Here is a 20095-nt window from a genome sequence, read left to right as displayed (position 1 = left end):
CGCGATGGCGAGCCGCGGCTAGCCGAATGGACGTCGGGGTCTGCGAAGCCGGTCTGCGGTCTGGTGGAGTCGCCGGCGACCGTTCTGCAGCGCTGCATAGAACCTGCAGTTGCAGGTGAGGTGGCTGCCCAGAAACCGGCAACCCCGACCTGGATAGCTGCCCAGAAGAGGTCTGGGATGCCTCCGGCCAGCCCCTCGCCGCCGTCGCTGCCTGGAACCGCCTGCTGCGTCGACGTCAGCACTTTAGCAAAAGTGCGGACGTCCGCCTGTGATCGGGCCTGTATATATATATATATATATATATATATATATATACGGAGGCGTTTCAAAGAGGATGTCCGCACTTTCGTTAAAGTGCGGACGGCGCTGCTGCAGCTCGGCTCGGGTGCGACAGAGAGGCGGCGCTTGCCGGACGGAGGCCAGGGGTCGGACGGACCGGTCTGCAGTTGGTGGAGTCGCCAGCGACGTGGTTGCAGTGCTGCCCAGGAACCTGCAGTTGCAGGTGAGGTCGTTGCCCAGAAACCTGCAACCTCTACCTCCTCCGACCTCGATCGCTGCCCAGAAGCTGTCTGGGATGCCTCCAGCCTCCGTCCGGCAAGCCCCGCCGCCCCGTCACCGCCTGAAAGCTGCTGCAGCAGCGCCGTCCGCACTTTAACGAAAGTGCGGACGTCCTCTTTGGAACCCGCCTGTATATATATATATATAAACAGTGTGCTATATATTAAAATAGTTTTCTTATTTAGACTGGTAGAAACTTGGGACGGTCTTGAATGACTAATTAAAAAGGAAATAGACCGCGGAGGCTTTCACATAGTCTACACCAGCCAACGGTTTGACTTGAATCCTAAGGAAACAGAGGTTAAAGAAAGGGGAAAATGTTCATTTACCTAAATTTAGGCTACACTAACCTCACTTATCCAAACATCTTATACGATTGCCTACTTATCCAATAAATTACATACTTTTTGCCCTAATACTCAATTAAGTTTTTTTTTTATTGTTTTTTGTTTTTTTTTGGGACAATTTTACTCTCTCTCACTCTCTGTCACTTAGAGAGAGAGAAGTCATCGGATACTTCGCCGGACTGCGGTCACCGGTCGCCAGAATCCGGTGACCGGCCGTCGGACTTATCCAAAAACCTCGCCAGAATCCTGTTGACTTGGACCATAAGGAAATAGAGGTTAAAGAAAGGGGAAAATGTTCATTTACCTAAATTTGGGCTACACTAACCTCACTTATCCAAACATCTTATAAGATAGCCTACTTATCCAATAAATTACATACTTTTTGCACCGGACTGCGGTCACCGGTAGCCAGAATCCGGTGACCGGCCGTCGGACTTATCCAAAAACCTCGCCAGAATCTTGTTGACTTGGACCATAAGGAAACAGAGGTTAAAGAAAGGGGAAATTGTCCATTTACCTAAATTTGGGCTACACTAACCTCACTTATCCAAACATCTTATAAGATTGCCTACTTATCCAATAAATTACATACTTTTTGCCCTAATACTCAATTAAGTTTTTTTTTTATTGTTTTTTGTTTATTTTTGGGACAATTTTACCCTCTCTCTCTCTTTGTCACTTAGAGAGAGAGAAGTCATCGGATACTTCGCCGGACTACGGTCACTGGTCGCCAGAATCCGGAGACCGGCCGTCAGACTTATCCAAAAACCTCGTCGGAGGTCCCTAAAGAGGTCATCGGAAATCTTATAGGCCACCCAGAGAGGTCACCGGAGACTTCTAATGTAACGTCCCGAACCCAAATTCACCCGTTTACTAGTCATTTGGACGGTAAACGACCTTTACTTTCACTTTTACTTTCGGTTTAGTACCTTTAGTGGCCCTAAAAGTTGACTTTTTGTTCGGGTCAAAATTTGAGAAAAGTTTCTTCATGGAAGTTGTAGAGGACGTTAAACCGAGCGCGTGCATATGTGGTTCGTAAAAATCGGAGCTCGTATGCGATAGTTATAAGCGAAATAGTAAAGTTACTGTTTACGGTTACTATTCATGGTAAGTTTCTATAAATAGCCAAGTTACTGTGGTAAGTTTCCATTTTTGGAAACTTACCCGGCCTTTTCTCTCTCTTCTCCCCCGACATTTTCTTCCTCTTCGGCCCGATTTCTTCTCCCTCCGGTTTCTTCCTTCTCCGGCCGACCCACGACGGAATCCGGGCACCGGCAGGTTCGCCTCCTCCTCCTTGTCACGCCTGGGGTGGTGTTTGGCGGTGGCTCGACCGGTGGAGCTCGGAATTGAGCTGTGAAGGTTACTGTAGCCGATCGGAACTTTCATCGATTTCCGGCGATTCCGGCCGTTTCCGGCCACGAAATTGGCATCGAAGGTTCGGTTTTCATCACTGATCATTTCCCCTATGGCCTTGTGTCACGATTTGTTGTGTAGAAGTCGAATTGATGAATTGAAATTTTAGGGTTCTTGAGAAATTTCTGGGCTTGTGTTCATCGGCCGAATTGGAGCTCTTTCAGGTAAAATTGGAACTTGTTGTAGTTGAATGAATGGTTGGGTGTGTTGAGTAGATGCTACTGTCCAAATTTGGTGGCCATCGGAGGTGGTGGCCGCCGGCGCGTGGGGCCCACGCGCCGCCACTGTTGGTGGCGCGTGGAGGCGTGTAGGGCAGTGTTTTAATTCCAGTTTTTAGCCCATTAAATTCTATAAATGTTGTAGAGCTTGTATGTGAAGTTTGGTGATTTTTGGAGAAGCTTGGAATTAATTATGAATTTTTGAAGTTTAGGGTTTCGATTATCGAATTACGAGAATCCGACCGTCGGATATCTCTCGGTTCTGCTTTGGAACCTTTAAATTAACGAATTGGTATTAGTGGTATAATTTGGGCTGAATCCGAGGAGAATGGGAGATGTAAATTATGAGGAATTGAGTTTAGGAATTATATTAAATTGTTGAATAATTATTCACGGAATATAATCGTGTACAGGATGTCGTACCGAGCCCTGGCTCGATGAAGGAACTCGTATACGTGATCGTCGGAATAGTACTGTGAGTGGACTTTTGTTTTAAATAATGATGCATGCGTTTATTTCTTGAATTAATTCTTTATTTAATTATCATATTACTTTTCAAGCATATTATTTGTTTCCGGAATTTGATTATTGGTTTATCTCCTGGATTGGCTTTCAATAATGATTTTCTGAGATGGATTATGATTTACCTCGGTCATGAATTTCGGATATTAATTCGTTATGCTCGGATTCGAGTTTGTGATTTATGTTGATTTCCGGAGTTTCATATTTAATTTCATTCATCGATTTGAGATTTCTGAAAGATTTTCGAAATGGGATTTCGATGGAATTATTTCTTATTTATTTTTTGAATATGAGTTTATTTTTGGTGTGGGACACGCCGTTAATTTATTGATCTTTCTTATTTATTTATCGACTTTCGGATTTTGGCATTGGGAATGCCTTGATGATGATTTTGGAATTGGGTTTGTTTCGAATTATGGAGATTATGATTTATTATTATTTCTCGCATTTTTGCTATTGATTTGAGATATTCTTGGCGTGTGGGACACGTCGTTGGAAATTCATTTGCGAGAGTTGGGGGAAGCTTTATGTATTTTGGATTTACTGGATTTTCGGTTATGTTTCCCTGTGCCATACTGAGGGGTGATTTTATCATGCTAGCATTGATTTTCCGCCTTTGTGGCGCGGTGATGGGATCACCGTAGCCCTTCCGCCTTTGTGGCGCAGGTTACTGTCTCTGTGACAGTAATTCTGTAGCCCAGTATCCTATCGCTACACTTAGTGGCGTAAGGGTATATTACGGGAGTTATGGGAGTTCTTTAGCCTGGGAGGCTATCACCCAACCAAGCCTGCGTGGCTTATTCGTATGGCTATCATCTTCCCCTACTTATACTATTTTTGACTAGCGGGGACTAGTCTGAGTTTTCTTAACCAGCGGGGCTGGACTTATATTTTCGAGTATTGAAATTTCAATCTTTTACTTTGTTGTTTTGACTAGCGGGGCTAGTCGGTTTTCTGGAGTTCAACGTTTTTCGGATTATTTTTGTAAGTGTTTTATAAATGTTGCATGCATCCGGATTTTATATATATCGAAAAATGTGGGAAAGTATGAAGTTTTATTTTGTTTTATTCATATTAAATTATTTATTTTTGTCCACTCACGCTAACGTTTTTATGTACTTTCCCCTGGGCCCTTCGGTTTCAAATGCCCAGTTTGCAGGCGAATTAGTGGAGGTCGGGCGTACATGACATTTGAGGCATAATTGTCACCACTTCCGCATTGTAGGATCCCTTGATCATTTACTCTACTTTTTTATTTCCTTGTGAATTAGTATTGCTCTGATAACCTTTGGGATTTGTATTGTTAAGTTGAGTTTTGTGTTTTGCGAGTTGGGGAATGTTGATTTGGGGAGCAGGGTGGCTCCAGGAGCATAAGGATGGGTGATTTAGAAGTGTGAATTCTCTTTCTACAGGTTTTGGGTTGTCCATTTTAGGGGAAGTTCCGCCAAATTTTTGGTAGAATTTCTTCTAAGGTGGGCCCCGCAGGGCCACTTCGGATTTCAGGGTGAAATTCGGGGCGGGTCCTGTCATCTAATACCCCCCCCCAATAAAACCCTATAAATTTTTATTGCCCCTAATAGTTCATATGGTATCACTAAAATTTCTAATAGTTTATAGCAAAAGATATGTCTCTTAGTTAATGTTATAGGAAACTGCTATAGGTGCATCTTAATGGAAGAGTTTGCCTTCACACTAAGCATGAAGGAAGACAATAACACAATTGCATCAACAATCTAAAATTGAAAAGTGTATTAAGCATCACAAACTAAAATTGGAAAGTGTATTGTGCTAGATGGTGGAAATGAAAGGCATTGTACAGTCATTGGGAGATCAAGCTTGGAACACCCAGCAAATTGTATTCTTCTTTATCATCATTTAGCTTATGAAACTTGAAAGCTTGTTAAGCTAATGAAATGGATTAGTGCTTTATGAAATTGTGTTTGTTGATCTATTGAAGTTTATTACATGTATCAAAAGTTACTTTTAGTAAATTATCATAATTACTTTCGTACCACTCTCAATGAAGTAAAAACAATTGTCCAAGGGAGTTAAACACAACCAAATGGATAGAAAAAACTGTCTCTACATAAAAACCATTGTCCAATAAAAACTCAAACAATAGTTTTCTTAGAGAAAATTGTAGTATCAAACACAAACAGACAATGCTTTCTTCAACTTTTGGTTGTCTTATTTGAATTCAGTTAATAGTAAGCAGCTAGTAAGTTGATGTACAAGATTTATTCATAAAATAGTTTATTTACAAGCTAATGTTCTATGACTGTTTGTCACAAGTTTCTTTCTTCCAAGAGCTGCTGACTGAAATTGATTTGCACAAGAGTTAAGATACTTGTTGCTGTTGTTCTTTCTAGTATTCAAAAAATAATCATGTAAGCAGCTGCTATTGTGCAAAATTAACTCAGACAACAATTTCCTACTGTTGTTGGAAACTGTTGTCTGATATTTCCATCAGACAGCATGACCAATCATAACTGCAAATTACCCTATCAGACGACTAATAAAAACTGTCGTCTGATTCAATTTTTGGTTTAGTGTGTGCAACACTTAATATGCAAAAGCAAAGAACAAAAGAAAATTCCAAGATTCCAGATATAGATTCATCATCTTCCAAACAAAAGAAATCAGCAATATAATAAGGCATCTGCAGCCACATCTAAGAGAACAAATCTGGGAAATAAACCCCCGTTCATGAAAAGAAGAAAAAAGCCTTAGAACCAAACAGAAAAGGAAGTTGAGCATGCACCCGAATCGAAACTCTACCTATCTTCTTATTGAATCGCAACAAATGGAGTTTTGGAGAAGCCGCTACAAGGACCACGTCTGTGGCGGAGCCATAAACTTAGGGTTACTGGGGCACAAAAATAAAATAATAATAATATCAAAACATAAAAATTTTAGAAAATAACAACAAATTTGTGACTGAGTTGAGAGTTGATACATTTTGCAACTATGCTTTTTTATTTTACAGGTGTTTTTCAAATCACTAAAAAATAGCAACGAGTGATGGAGCTAGAAGTTCATCCTAAGTGAGGATCTTTCAAAATTGAAAAGAAACAATTTTGAAATCAAATTATATATCAAAACTTAACATTTTTGATCAAAAAATTTTGATAGAAATATTATAAATAAGATTATTTAAGATAAGAATATTGTTAAATTCTGTCAAGTTTATAATAGCAAGCCATATGAAAAGAACAATAGTGATGCAAGTTAAAATTAAACCTTGGAAAAAATTTAAACAAAAAATGTTGCAGGGAGACAGAATCGAACCTTGGACCTGCAATATAGCAGAAACAGGCAAAACCACTCACTATACTAGCTGCCCATGATGCTTGGTAACTTAATTACTTATATACTGTAAAATTTATTGGGTCACGGGACCTAGTGTGTCCCAATGTGGCTTCGCCACTGGACCACGTCATCTTCGCCACTGTATCACGCATCTCAAATGGACATTCTGCCCAAAAGTTGATCAAATCTGATTGTGAATCAAAACCTGTCTTTTTGCACAAGTAACCCGAAAAGTCCAAAACCAAATCTTCTTGAATATTTCAGCGGCTAATAACCTCATTACACGTGAGTTACCTATTTTCCAATCACCCTTCTTGATTCTATGCCGCTTCTTTACTTTTATGGTTTTCTGGTTGAGCCGGGCCCATTCTCGTCCTACATCAAACCGACTCTTAAACCAACCAGAAAAAAGAAGCTTCAAACCCTATGAGTTTGTAGATACCTCTCACTATGCATGGAGTATTTGCTACATCACCAAGCATAAATAACACCCTCTTTGGGACACCCACAAGCCATGGTGAGGCCCAACCGAGACATGCATCCCGTAGCCCTATGTTCAAGCTACGCTACGGTATCCGGAAGTGGCAAATACGTCGCCGGGAAGCCACCTTTCCGGCCTTGCAAAGTTGCCTTCACAAACATGCTTTCTAGACTAGAATAGTGATTTCTACATCCCACATCTAAGAAAATGTAAAGGAGATGGCTTCCTTCACCTATAAAAGGAACTCTCATCCCACTTAGAACAACACTCCATTACATCTTTTGTAATCCCTTGGGCCGCAAGGCTTAACACACTAGTGTAACATTCAAGTGGACGTAGTTTCCCGCTAAGGCGGGAGACGAACCACTATACTTCGCTTGTGTCGTTCTCTCTCTCTCTCTCTCTCTCTCTCTAAAGCTAACTAGAGACCCCCTCGGATCTCTAACGTTAACATTGGCGCTAGAAGCACTCGGCCTTCCTTGCCTTGTATTCTCAATCAAGCCTTACATCCGCCGCAACCCATCCTAGCGGTAAAACAAAAACCAAACAATTCTTGCATCAAGTTCAACTTGGGCTCAGTGCTCACAAAAATCCAAGTCAGGATGAGGTCAACGCCACCAACAAAAATGGTCAACGCTGCACAAAAAAAAAAAAAAATCTGCATGGGTGCCAATTTACTCTGGACACCCAGAAATATCCTTTCAACACCTCGCTTCTTCCTTGGCTTATCACACCGCCAGGAGTTTCCTCCAAGCTTTAATGACTTGTGGAACTTCATCACCATAACTCCGCCAAGAGCACCGCTGACCAAAGCGTCAACGTCAATGCCAAGCTTTATGGGCAGCCTTCTCTCCTTGGCTCGTTACTCCGTCACAGGACTTCGCCAAGTGAAATACCGCCAGCAATCAACCGCTCCGCTGACTCCATGTCTCCGCTGGCCAAACCTCCGCTGAGATTCGCCGCCGGATAACTTCACCGCTAAGTCTCTCCGCTGGCAAAGCTCCGCTAGGCATCACCGCTCTCCACCGCTGAGCACGGCGTCGCCAACCACTGAGCATTGCTCCGCTGAGTTCCGAGTCCGCCAAAATCCGAGTCTCCACCACCGCTGACCATCACCACCGCTAGCCAAAGCTTCACCAAAGCTCCGCTCCGCCGAGCACCACCGCTAGCGAATCTCCGCTCCGCCGAGCTCCTCCGCTGAGCAAAACCTCCGCCAAGCACACCGTGAGGCACCGCCAGATTCTAGCCTTGCTTCTTGTGGCACCGCCAACAAGAACCACCTCCATGTCCTTCGATCAAAGCTCCGCTAACCTCAGTGCACCGCCAAGCCTGCAGCAACCTTCGTTGCATCCCAGTTACAGAGTCGACGCAGCGCGTCATCGTCTGTACATACCTCCAATAATATGGAGTATTTGCTATCTCACCAAGCATAAGTAACTCCTACTTTGGGACATCCACGAGACATGGCAATGCCCAACCACGACATCCATCGTGTAGCCCTATGTTCAAGCTACACCACGGTATCCGGAAGTCGCAAATCCACCTCCGGGAAGCCACGTTCCCGCCCTTGCCAAGATGCCATCACAACTAGGCTTCAAAACTAGAATAGTGTGGTTTCTTGTCCCACATCGAAAACAATGTAAAGGAGAAGCATTCCTTCACTTATAAAAGGAATGCCTCCTCCCACAACTCAAGAGATCCCATTACATACTTTGTAATCTTGTTAGGCCGCAAGGCTCGACACACTAGTATAGCTTTCAAGTGGACGTAGTCTCCCGCTCATGCGGAGGCGAACCACTATACATCCATTACTAGAATTTTGCTCTTAGACATCACGACAATTACATCGGTGAGGAATTCACGCGATGTAAAAAAATGTCATTAACATCGATTCCTCAAATTCCGATTTATATGCATATAATTGACATCGTTTATTACTGTTGACCGATGTCTACAGTTTGATTCAAAAATTTACAAAAACGCGGAAAGACTAAGTTAAAAACTTTCGGGTACGCGGGGAACAAAAATTTCATTCCCCCCACACTTTATTATTTTTCCTACTTTTATCTCACTCACTTTCATCGTTTTCTCTCTCGCTCTTGCCCGAAACTCTAGCCCTCGATCTCCTCCTTCCTCTCCCGCCCTCTTAATTTCTACGGCCACCATCGCCTTCCTCTCCGCTCACTCCCGCTACTGTCTCTCTTTCCTTAACCACCTCCAACCCCTCGTCGGCGCTATCGCCTCCACCCGCAAGCTCTCTCTCTCTATCTCTCTCTCAAGCTTTCTAGGATCTCAGAAGATTTCAACCTGGCAAAGCACCCTCTACAACAGGTTTCAGTCTGAATTAATCGCGTTAATGGTGAGTCACTGCGACTGAATTCTTTGTTTTCCGTTTGGGTCCTGAGAATTTTTGGGGTTTTCAATTTTAGGGTTTTAATTATAGATGGGTGGAGATTTGGGGATTCCTACGTTCCCTGAAGAAGACTGGGAGCCCAATACAATCACATGATAAAATGGGTAAGCTCACAACTAGTCTTTTGAAAAGACTCACTTTTTCTCCTCTAGCTTCGAATTTTCAATTTCTCCATTGTTAGGTTTCTGAAATTTGCTGGGTTTTAATCAGGTTGGTGAATTTGAACCTTTGAGCTGATCATCGAATGGTATTCCTTTTGAATTTGAATGTTGACATCTGGGTTTTAATTCTCTTGGTTTGTTCTGATCTATTTGCTGCTTCATATTTTGTAGGCATGGTTTAAGTTGGGTTTCTTAACTTATCTTTTACTCTCATGGATATCAAGTAGCTGATTTGTATGTTTTCTTATATATAAAGGGCATAAGCTTTTGTAAATAATTGTAGCTTGAATACTGATGTGTAACTGACTTATGTTGCTTTTGAGTGTCAAATTGGCAGTAGTTTTATCAGTTTGTACATGAGTTTTCTTCAATCTGTAAAATGTTGTTGCATTCGGTAAAATGATGGTAGTTTCTGTTTATTGATTTAAGTTGAGGATTTTCTTGACACCTGGATATAGTTTATATGTGTCTGTAATGATTCACTGCTTTTGAACAACATCCCTTTTTTTTGGTGCTGCAGAATGTTCAACAGATCCATGGGCCATTTCTCGTTGTTGTACCATTTTCTACTTTGTCAAATTGGGCAAAAGAATTTAGGAAATGGCTTCCTGATCTGAATGTTGTAGTGTATGTTGGTACCCGTGCAAGCCGAGAGGTAAACTGAGCTTTCTTGTACATGTCACAAAGTTCATATATGGTTAGCGTTTGATAATATGATTTTACTTGCATTGTTAGTTCAAAAATAGTTAAAGCTCCCAAATTGTACTCATCATATCTAGTTTCTTCTGCCTATTGAATGAATACTTCCATAGCTAGTATGCTGGTCAGCTCTCCGCTTTCAATGTGGAACTTTAATTACTGTACAAAGCTGAGTGATCTTAAAATGAACTCTCTCTCCTTCAGCCCTCCTTTTATTTGAGTGCACTTTTTTGAGTTCCTTTTTTACCATATGGTAGGCTAAAGTGTCTCCTAAGGTACAAGTTTTTGCTTGGGGCTGTTGCTCACAGGAGAGTTATACTTGTGAGGTCAATAGCAAAGCCCTTCTGTTTGACTTTGGCCACTTGAAAGAAAGAGGCAGTTGAGGGTATTGGTAACATTTTCCTTCATTTTCTAATGGTGTTGAGATTGGATAGAAGTGTCTGCTGCTACGGTGAATGTGGTTCCCTCAGCTAGGGTATTTGGTGTGGAGTGATTGCATCATGTGTTTTAATGTTGCCATTGTGTATGGAGTAATTGTATTTTTATCTTCTGGTGTAGTGGCCATGGTCAAATGAGTACTTGCTTTTAATTTTGTTAGGGTCAATACAGTTGCCCTGCATCTTCATGGTCAATGCATTTTTGTGATTGAAAAATTATTTTGGCAAACATTATTTCCCCTCTTTCCTCTTGTCTATTATTCTCATTTTCAGAGGCATTCTGTAAGCCATAAGGGTGGGACTATACGTGGTGTCCATATGCTTGTTTCTTTATTAATTATTTATCTGTTTGTTGTTTTCTTATGATGGTGGCAAAGTGTGGCGTTCTTATGATGTCTCTATTTGTGTTCTTTACAACCACTATGTCTGTGTCATTTACTTTGAGAGAGACGCAGACTCGGATGCTGAAGTTCAAAGGTTTGTTTTATTGTATTGTGCTATTTCCACTAAGTATCTTCTTCTGTCTTAAGCGCATGAAACAATGCATTATTGACTTACATATATTTTCACTATTTAGTAGTAGTATAAGTTCCTTGTGGAACTATGAATTTTTTTTTTGTCCGGTTGATCCAAAACAATATTAATAAACTGTTTTCCTGGAATGATGAGTATATCCTTGACTATGAAGTGAGAAGACCGAATAAGTATTTGTGTTATTCATTCTCCTATCCTGCCTCTATAATTTGGTGCTTACATTTGTCAAATTATTCCAGTGCAGCTTCAACACCATGCTCGTCATTAGCTTCCAACATTTCAGTTGATTTTTGTGCATGTAATTGAATCACTTGTCTTTGTCCCGGTGAGTATACATCCTTTTGGTTTGCCTTTACCATAATAGAATATGTGTGTGTGTGTGTACACTTAATGCTCGTTTTTGACATATGCTTCACTTTCAAATAACATGATCTTGGGTTCTGCAGATTATGATTGGCATATTGTTTTTTCTGTTCGAGTATGATCAACTATTGGCCTTCATGGTCCTAATTCTTGTCTGGTTGAGGAACTATTTACCCTGATCAGTTCTCTATCTCTCTCTTATTATACATATAATACATAGCATCATTTGATATGGGAAGATTGCATTTTAAAATCCTTCACTCAATAGTCACTGCCTCTCTTATTCTTTAATTTTATTTTATGAAGGTGGCTAAATTGGAGTCCATGTTGTGGTGAATCATCTTATATGTTTGTATTTTTTTTTTCTTTTGTTGTTTAGTCAGGCCGTAGTTAGGAAGGAAACAAATCAGATAATGGTTCAGACATTGTTCTGATTGCTCAATTTATAGCAGGGAAATTATTACCCGAGCTGAATTGCGATTATGGGTAAATGAATGTGAGATACCCTTGTTGCATGAATTCAATGGTAGTGCAAAAGAGAGTGGGATGTCCATTGAGGTATGTAGTAAGCTCAACATTTCTTTCATATATATATATATATATATATATATATATATATATGATTTTATAGCGCTCTCCTCAAGTAATCTGTCTCATTTAAATTGTAGGAGGAAAGACGCCTATTATATGTTGCAATGACTCGTGCTCGAACAGAACTTTTCATGCTTTATGTTTTGACGGATTCCAATTGGTATGTCTGTTTTAGCTTTAGGCTTTATCATACTTTTATCTATTTATATATTTTTTCTAGTTTGGTCACAGTATTACAGCAAATATATTCATGCCATCTGTCTGTGCCTAGTTTTTTTATAGTAACTTGTTCAGCATTGTTGACCTTTGACTCGATTAATCATAATTAAGGACTTAAATATCCCAGAAAGGTATAGTTAAGTTAACCAACAGATTGTGTTATGGATGCTAGGATAGGAATGTCTTGTAAGCTCAATGTCTTTTTGTTTTTCCCTTTTCCTTTCCTTTCTTTCCTTATGTTTTTCTTGTTATAGCTAATTGTTCATTTCATTTTATTTGCAGGTGAAAACAGAAGAACAAATGAGATATAAGTATGGCGAGCCTTGCTTTCGTTTATGTTTCTAGTATTATGTACCATTTAGACTTAAATTTTTGTTTTATTTCGACATGTTATGCATAGAAATACTTGGGATGTTGTTATGTACTTTGAGCATCAATATTAATCAAAATTTATTTACTTACGATATGTATTCTCATTAGATTTCCTAGCAACAATTACAAGTCAGTTTATAACTATAAAAATGAAGTCATATAAGAACTAATACATCAGTTCTAAAACAAAAAATTGATGTCCCATTAGCCAGTGGTTAACAAAATATTAAGTAAGAAACGATGTAACACAACCCAATGAACATCGACTTATTAAGTAAGAAACGATGTAAAACAACGCAATGGACATCGACATTGTGTAAGAAACGATGTAAAACAAATCAATGGACATCGATTTATTAAATGAAAAACGATGTCTAGTATAAGTATGAACATCGGTGCCAACCTCAAAAACTGATGTTTAATAGAAAAATAGACATCACTTCATAAAAGTAAACGATGTTTAATAGAATAATGAACATCGGTCATGTAATACAAAAGAATGTAGATTCAATCTTAAATAGTGTGATATATGGCAAGTACCCGTAAAGCTTATAAACAGCAGGCAAACTTCAAAAACACCGATGTGTAAGAGAATATAACACATCGTTTCTAGAATGAGTAACGATGTTAAAATGAATACTAGTGTTGTTGGATCTATATTTCGTTAAGCATTAAATGCATAAATATGAAGGTTTAACAATATCTAAAAACACTAATTTGTGATCATAATAGCAGTTTAACATCGATTCTAGAACATAATCCGATGTTTATTCTTATATGGGACATCGGTTTTTAACCGATGTCTATTTTTTTGCGATCTTTTACATCACCCACTAACACATGTGTACAAATTTTTTTTTACATCGGTTTCTGGCCGATGTATATGAGGAAAATTCTAGTAGTGATCTTGTGTCACTCTCTCCCTCTCTCTCTAAAGCTAACTAGAGATCCCACGGATCACTAACGTTAACATTGGCGCCGTCTGTGGGAAGCCAACACAATGGCTTCGTCACCTACCGTGAGCTAAGTCTGCTTAGCGGAACTCAAAGAAAATTTTCCCTCCTTCTTTGAGCTACTTCAAAATCATTGGTCATCTATCTCTTTAATCATCATTCTTGAGTCGTCATTGGCTCCCAGTGAATGCATGTTTGAATTTATGTTTCTTGGCGGCAACTTTTGCCAAGGCATGATCAAACATCACTCCAGCGGTACAACTACTCAACTAGAGCAGAAATGTGCATAAATTTGCACTTTGAGGGCCGGTCATCACTGGTCAACGCCGGTCAACACGTGGTCAACGCCCATGGAGTGGTCAGAACTTGCAGAAACACCAACATATGGGGCGGTCAATGCTTGGTCAACACCCGGCGGGGTTGGTCAACGCCCGGCGGAGTCAGTCAACGCCCGGCGGAGTCAGTCAAAGCCCATCAAATGCCGGTCAACATCTGGTCAACGCTGGTGATCAGCGGTCAACGCCCAACTCAAATGGTCAACGACAACTTCAAAAAAAAAAATAATAATAAATATTTGGGGCGGCTATTCACTCTGGACACCCAGAAGGCTTCTCTGGGCACCCATGGCCATTCTTCGATCATCAACACCGGCGGCACACCACCGCTAGCTATGCCCAGCGGTCAGCAACCTTTGCTCCGCTCCACCAGCCTGACCACCGCTGGTCTTCACCGCCGGACTATACACCGCTAGACTAGGCTCCGCTCTGCCGTCCTCCGCTGAGTTCCAGGATCACCACTAGCCACCACCGCCCAACTGCCTCCGCCACCGCCAAGCTTTTGTCGAGCGCAAGCATGGCAGCGCCTATCTCCAAGCACGAAGCGACTTTCAGCATCAACCATCGTTAGCTTCGGCGGCACCGCTAGCCTTCGTTAACGGTAGGTGTCAGCGGTAAACCGTCAATTGCCATCCTCTTCGAGCCAGGCTCCAGTCAGCGGCAGTTTTCTTCCTCTAACCACCACCGCCGGCGACCGTCGCCGGAACCAGCAGCGGTAGCCAGCCCCGCTAACCTCAACGGCTCCGCTAACCACAATCAGCGAAAGGTTTCTTCCGCTAAGCTCCGTCAGCGGATTGCGCCACCGCCGAACTTCGGTCAGCGGCACCGCCGAACTCCAGTCACATCAGCCCCAGCAGCTAGCTGCCATCTCCCTCCTAGCTGGGCTAGCGGTAAAACCCAGCACAGCCTCCGCCTAGCGAGGCTAGCGGACAGTACCAAGCAACAATAGCCAGCGCCAAGCTTCCGCTTATCCGTTATCTATCTGTTCAACGCTCACACATCACCAATCATCCTCAATAGCGACACTTCTCTTGGCGGTCACCAAGCTCCAGCTGCAGTCAGAGATGAATCATTGCTCGTCTTCATCTTCTATCAACATCAACACCCACCGCAGAGTCTTCTCCTAGGCTCAATTACATGCCCAGAAGCAAGAAATTGAATTCAATGGCAGCTGTAAATCAGACGTCAGTTACCATCGCGTCATCTCCATTCTTGACGTTGCTTTCAATCTCAATTGGGGAACGGCAATGACCAAATACAGTGGCGACCTCGCTCTTGACTCTGTTCAATCACAGAACGCACGTGGTCACCACTCTAGAAAAGCTAAGTCCCAATGCTCTCTCTGGTCTTCTATACTAAGCAGTCATATCATAACACATATGCTTTACATTACATGCCTCACATAACCATGATGCTATATATAAGCTATCTATAGGATACCTTGGCAGAACTGTATATACTCATGCATGCATGTATGTGCTCCATGGTTTGGCAGCATGGGTCTACCATATTTTCCTCTTACCGGATATGAGCACCACGTGCCCATACGTTTGCTTAAATGCCACTTAGTCTTACGACAGGGCATGATCACACACATACTACACACGTATTCATCTCGGTGTATTGTGATTTTTACAGCTAGGCATGGACATGTAATGTATATTCATTGCTATACTAAGACTATGATTCATTGGTCACGTGCACCATCACATGTAGTTAGGGGACAGGCGCACCGCGCACATAGCTCTAAATATTGCAACACGTGTAGCTTCTTTAGTTAACTCAAAAGCTGCCACCTATGTCCTAAAGAAATAGCCCAAACTGGTCCATGCTTATATTTTTGACTTCCATTTCCCAAACGCTCACCGCATGGCCATAGACTAAGCACAAAAAGCATCAATACCATTGTTTTGTCCTCTTTGAGAAATTAGCCTACATATATATGAGCTACTGCATATATATATATATATCAAAATGACTATCTCACCTAGTGCATTTCCATATAAGTTATACCGCCATGGATCTTTTCCATCGGTGCACGTAATGAGTTTTGTTCCCCACAAATTTGACATTCAAAATGGGCGTATATGCATGTTATTTGTCATCAAATACTATACTTGTCTATACACTTTGTTTAAAATTTTATCAAAGTACATATGCAAATTATTTATGTTGATTTTACAAATCCACATATTAATTAACTTATTTTGTTTCAAGGAAATTCAATTATTTCTATCGAGCATTCAACCGCAACTACGAGTTGACGGATATTATCGGAGTACTTTATCCGCCACAGGCAATTGACCGTCATCAGTGGCGGAGCCAGAAATTGATCTCAACTGGGGCACTCAAAAGTTTTAAAGAAAAAAAAAATTGAAACTTAATATATATCAAAATTAATTCATATATAAATTAGAATAAAACTATAGAAAGATTGGTTTTTTTTTTTTACCAAAAAATATCAATATTTTTTTTAAATTACATATTTTATTAATTCAAACTTACAGTTTTTAGATTTTAGATAATCACAATGGAAATATACTTTATCTTTGAACTGTAAAACTATATAAAAGAATAGTGTTAATGTTTTTTTTTTGGGAAGAAAAAATAGTACTAATGTTAAGAAAAGAAAGAAATAAAAAAGAAAGAAACATTACATTGCTTCTACCAGCACTCGAAACTTAGATCAGCCTCTTAAACTAAAGTTCTTCTACCACCACGTCAAGACTACTTTCAGTGTTATTGTGAAACCAGAAGCATTTTATACTAAAATTTCACTGGGGCACGGGACCCACTGTGTCCCAACGTGGCTCCGCCCCTGACCGTCATGCTCGGCCAACGACGCTAGCCTCCAAATCGGCATAAGATAAGTCACTATATCTTATCTCTTACGCTCTTGCAGTTAGAGCCTTTGCCATGACTATACATGTCTCCATCACCCTTAAGCATGCCTACAACATGTTATTAGCACCTTTACTACATGGTACATGCTTGCTCTATGTGTTTGTCATTTTTTCATGCAGATACAACCTTTCCGAGTCTACGGTTTACGACCAACCGCCAAGCGGTAAGGCAACGCCTCATAATAGCAAATGACCGCTACGCGGCATTGCAGCAAAGGACTAGTTAACACAGCCTACGGCAGCCATTGATCCGGCAGTTAACCCCGACGCTTGGGTACCAAAGATTGGGATCGCTACCCAACACCCTCTGCTCCGTGCAGCTCCCCCTCAACAAACAAATTACCGACCATCCGGAGGTCCGTCATGGCTGGGGAGTCGGGGACTCTCTCGCGGGCCTAGCAGGGGCCCACCCATTGAGCTTCCGCTCATGCCTTCCCAGCAACCCATAGAGCTTCCGCTCATGCCTTCCCGGCAACCCATCGAGCTTCCGCTCATGCCTTCCCGGCAACCCATCGAGCTTCCGCTCATGCCTTCCCGGCATCCCACATGTTTACTCGACACACCACACGTTAATGGAACATTGAATTCTTCTACCATTTGTCATTTGCGACAAATTGAATTCTTTTCGAGTTCCATTAATACGAGCGACGACCAAAACAACACAAGCGTTCACGTACTCATCATTCACACGTTACAAACGCTTACCTTCGCACCGCTCGTGCAAACTACATCTCCTTGTGCGCATCACACATTTATCATATGCAATCCATATGCTCACACGACCATGTATCACGCACCCCATACGTTTATATATGCCAACGCATATCAATGCAACTCACATTTGTTGCCCAATGCAAACGAGCATTCTACATATGCCTGTCTTTTTTGTCTTTGTTATGCAGGTTAACGAGTCCCTTCTTGCTTACGGAGTTCGGGGACTTGTAGGGGCTCCGTACCGCCCGGTTACTTATGCTTGGTGACATCTTGTTTGAACTCCCCAACCAATAAGCTCCTCTTACTTGGGGACTTCGGGGACTTGTACATACCTCCAATAATATGGAGTATTTGCTATCTCACCAAGCATAAGTAACTCCTACTTTGGGACATCCACGAGACATGGCAATGCCCAACCACGACATCCATCGTGTAGCCCTATGTTCAAGCTACACCACGGTATCCGGAAGTCGCAAATCCACCTCCGGGAAGCCACGTTCCCGCCCTTGCCAAGATGCCATCACAACTAGGCTTCAAAACTAGAATAGTGTGGTTTCTTGTCCCACATCGAAAACAATGTAAAGGAGAAGCATTCCTTCACTTATAAAAGGAATGCCTCCTCCCACAACTCAAGAGATCCCATTACATACTTTGTAATCTTGTTAGGCCGCAAGGCTCGACACACTAGTATAGCTTTCAAGTGGACGTAGTCTCCCGCTCATGCGGAGGCGAACCACTATACATCTTGTGTCACTCTCTCCCTCTCTCTCTAAAGCTAACTAGAGATCCCACAGATCACTAACGTTAACATCGTCCAAGTGCAGCAACTCATCACCTTGAGCATATCAAGTCAAACGAACCGCCAACTACCACCAGCGGCATCTTCTTCCGCTAATCTCCGATAGCAGCAGCTTTCTTCATCTAAAGCTCCGTCACCGACAACGGTCGCCGGAACCAGCAGCAGTCGCCAGCCTTGCTAACCTCAATGGCTCCGCTAACCTCCGTCAGCGGTACTTTCTCCCGCTAGTCACCGTTAGCGGCAACTCTCTTCCGCTAAACTCCATCAGCGGCAACCAACAACGTCAGTTGGAAGAGAAGGCGCTGCCAGCGCCAGCCCAAGCGCTAGACTAAACTCGAGCTCATCCACTATCAACCAACAGTCATCCACAACGAGCTCCAGTCAAACCTCTCATCAGCACCAACCATCGATCGATTATCAGCATCAAACACGATCAACGATTAACGCGTGCAGGGAACATTTCTGGATGTTCCTTCAACTTATGGGCATTCATTCAAACACCTGCCTTCGAGCATGGCCTCGGGCTTTAAGCTTTCAGCTTCTACGCTGATCAGAGCTTCAATAACAGATGAGTTTTTTTTTCTCCATCATGCTTTATCTGCTTACTGAGTTCTATGCGAACGAATTGAACATTGATAATCTGTCCATGCAATTATATCTGTGAGATGGCCGCTGCACACATTTATAATGCTTTCTATTACACACTGACACACAGTGTGCTATGACATAGTCCAACGCCACGTATCAGCTAGCAATGCCACACACCTAAATATCTATCTACATGTCTCTGTTTTACATAACAGCATGATACATAGCTCTAATGCCACCTATCAAATAGCATGATACACTTGACACTTGGTCTACCTAGGCACTTGCCATAAACACTTATCCAGCTACGCATCATGGTATGCTGCAATAAAAAGCATAATTAGATTGCAAGTGGCTGTACCCATCCATATGTTATTCATATATGCCTTGATTTCTCTTAGCTCAAAAGGCCTGCATGAAAGTTATTTTATATAATACTAAGCCTTGTGCTTGTCCCTAGTCATGAATGAGTTGCTAGTTCACTATGGTACCACGTATCAACGTGATACAATTTGACTGCTAGCTCATGCACATGTAATTTACATGTTAAAATCACATTGATGGGAAGCTTTAGCAAATTACCATTTGCTGCACCTAAGCTTTAGCAAATTACCATTTGCTGCACCTAAGCTTTACACTCCTTACAATTATACCTTCTCTATTAATTATACCATGGGCACATATAATTAAACTTGGCTTATTTTTCTATACGCCTGCACACGGCCATAGCTTAATTGCTAGACACATGCTACCATGCTCATAATACTATGAACACGTTCAAATAGGCTTTGCTTATTTCTCCCATACAATTGAGCTGTTCACTCCACACTTCGAAATTCATGGTAGAAGCCCACAAATGAAACAACATTGCTTATACACTTTGCTTACAATTTTATCAAAGTACATATGCAAATTATTGATGTTGACTTTACAAATCCACATATTAATCACCTATTTTGTTTCAAGGAAATTCAACTACTTCTATCAAGCATTCAACCGCAACTACGAGTTGACGTACATTATAGGAACACTTTATCCGCCAAAGCAATGGAGCGTCATGTTTGGACAACTCCATCATGATTTGGGTACTTACATCAATTCTAACTCCAACTCGCTCCAAATTGGCATAAGATAAGTCACTATATCTTATCTCTTATGCTCTTGCA

The 20095-nt window shown here is 41.5% G+C and overlaps 1 protein-coding gene across 1 annotated transcript in view; it reads left to right on the top strand.

The window, feature by feature from the left end:
• LOC133732822 (protein FAR1-RELATED SEQUENCE 5-like) overlaps positions 1-10504 on the top strand; it is a 12379-nt gene extending 1875 nt beyond the window's left edge. The window contains exons 3-4 of the mRNA XM_062160414.1: positions 9943-10077; positions 10379-10504. Of these exons, the coding sequence (XP_062016398.1) occupies positions 9943-10077; positions 10379-10504 (261 nt within the window). The remainder of the gene's footprint in view (positions 1-9942; positions 10078-10378) is intronic.
• The last annotated feature ends 9591 nt before the right edge of the window (positions 10505-20095 follow it).

Source organism: Rosa rugosa, chromosome 1 (assembly GCF_958449725.1).
Source record: "Rosa rugosa chromosome 1, drRosRugo1.1, whole genome shotgun sequence".
Taxonomy (NCBI): Eukaryota; Viridiplantae; Streptophyta; class Magnoliopsida; order Rosales; family Rosaceae; genus Rosa; species Rosa rugosa.
This window is presented reverse-complemented; position numbering and strand designations above follow the sequence as displayed.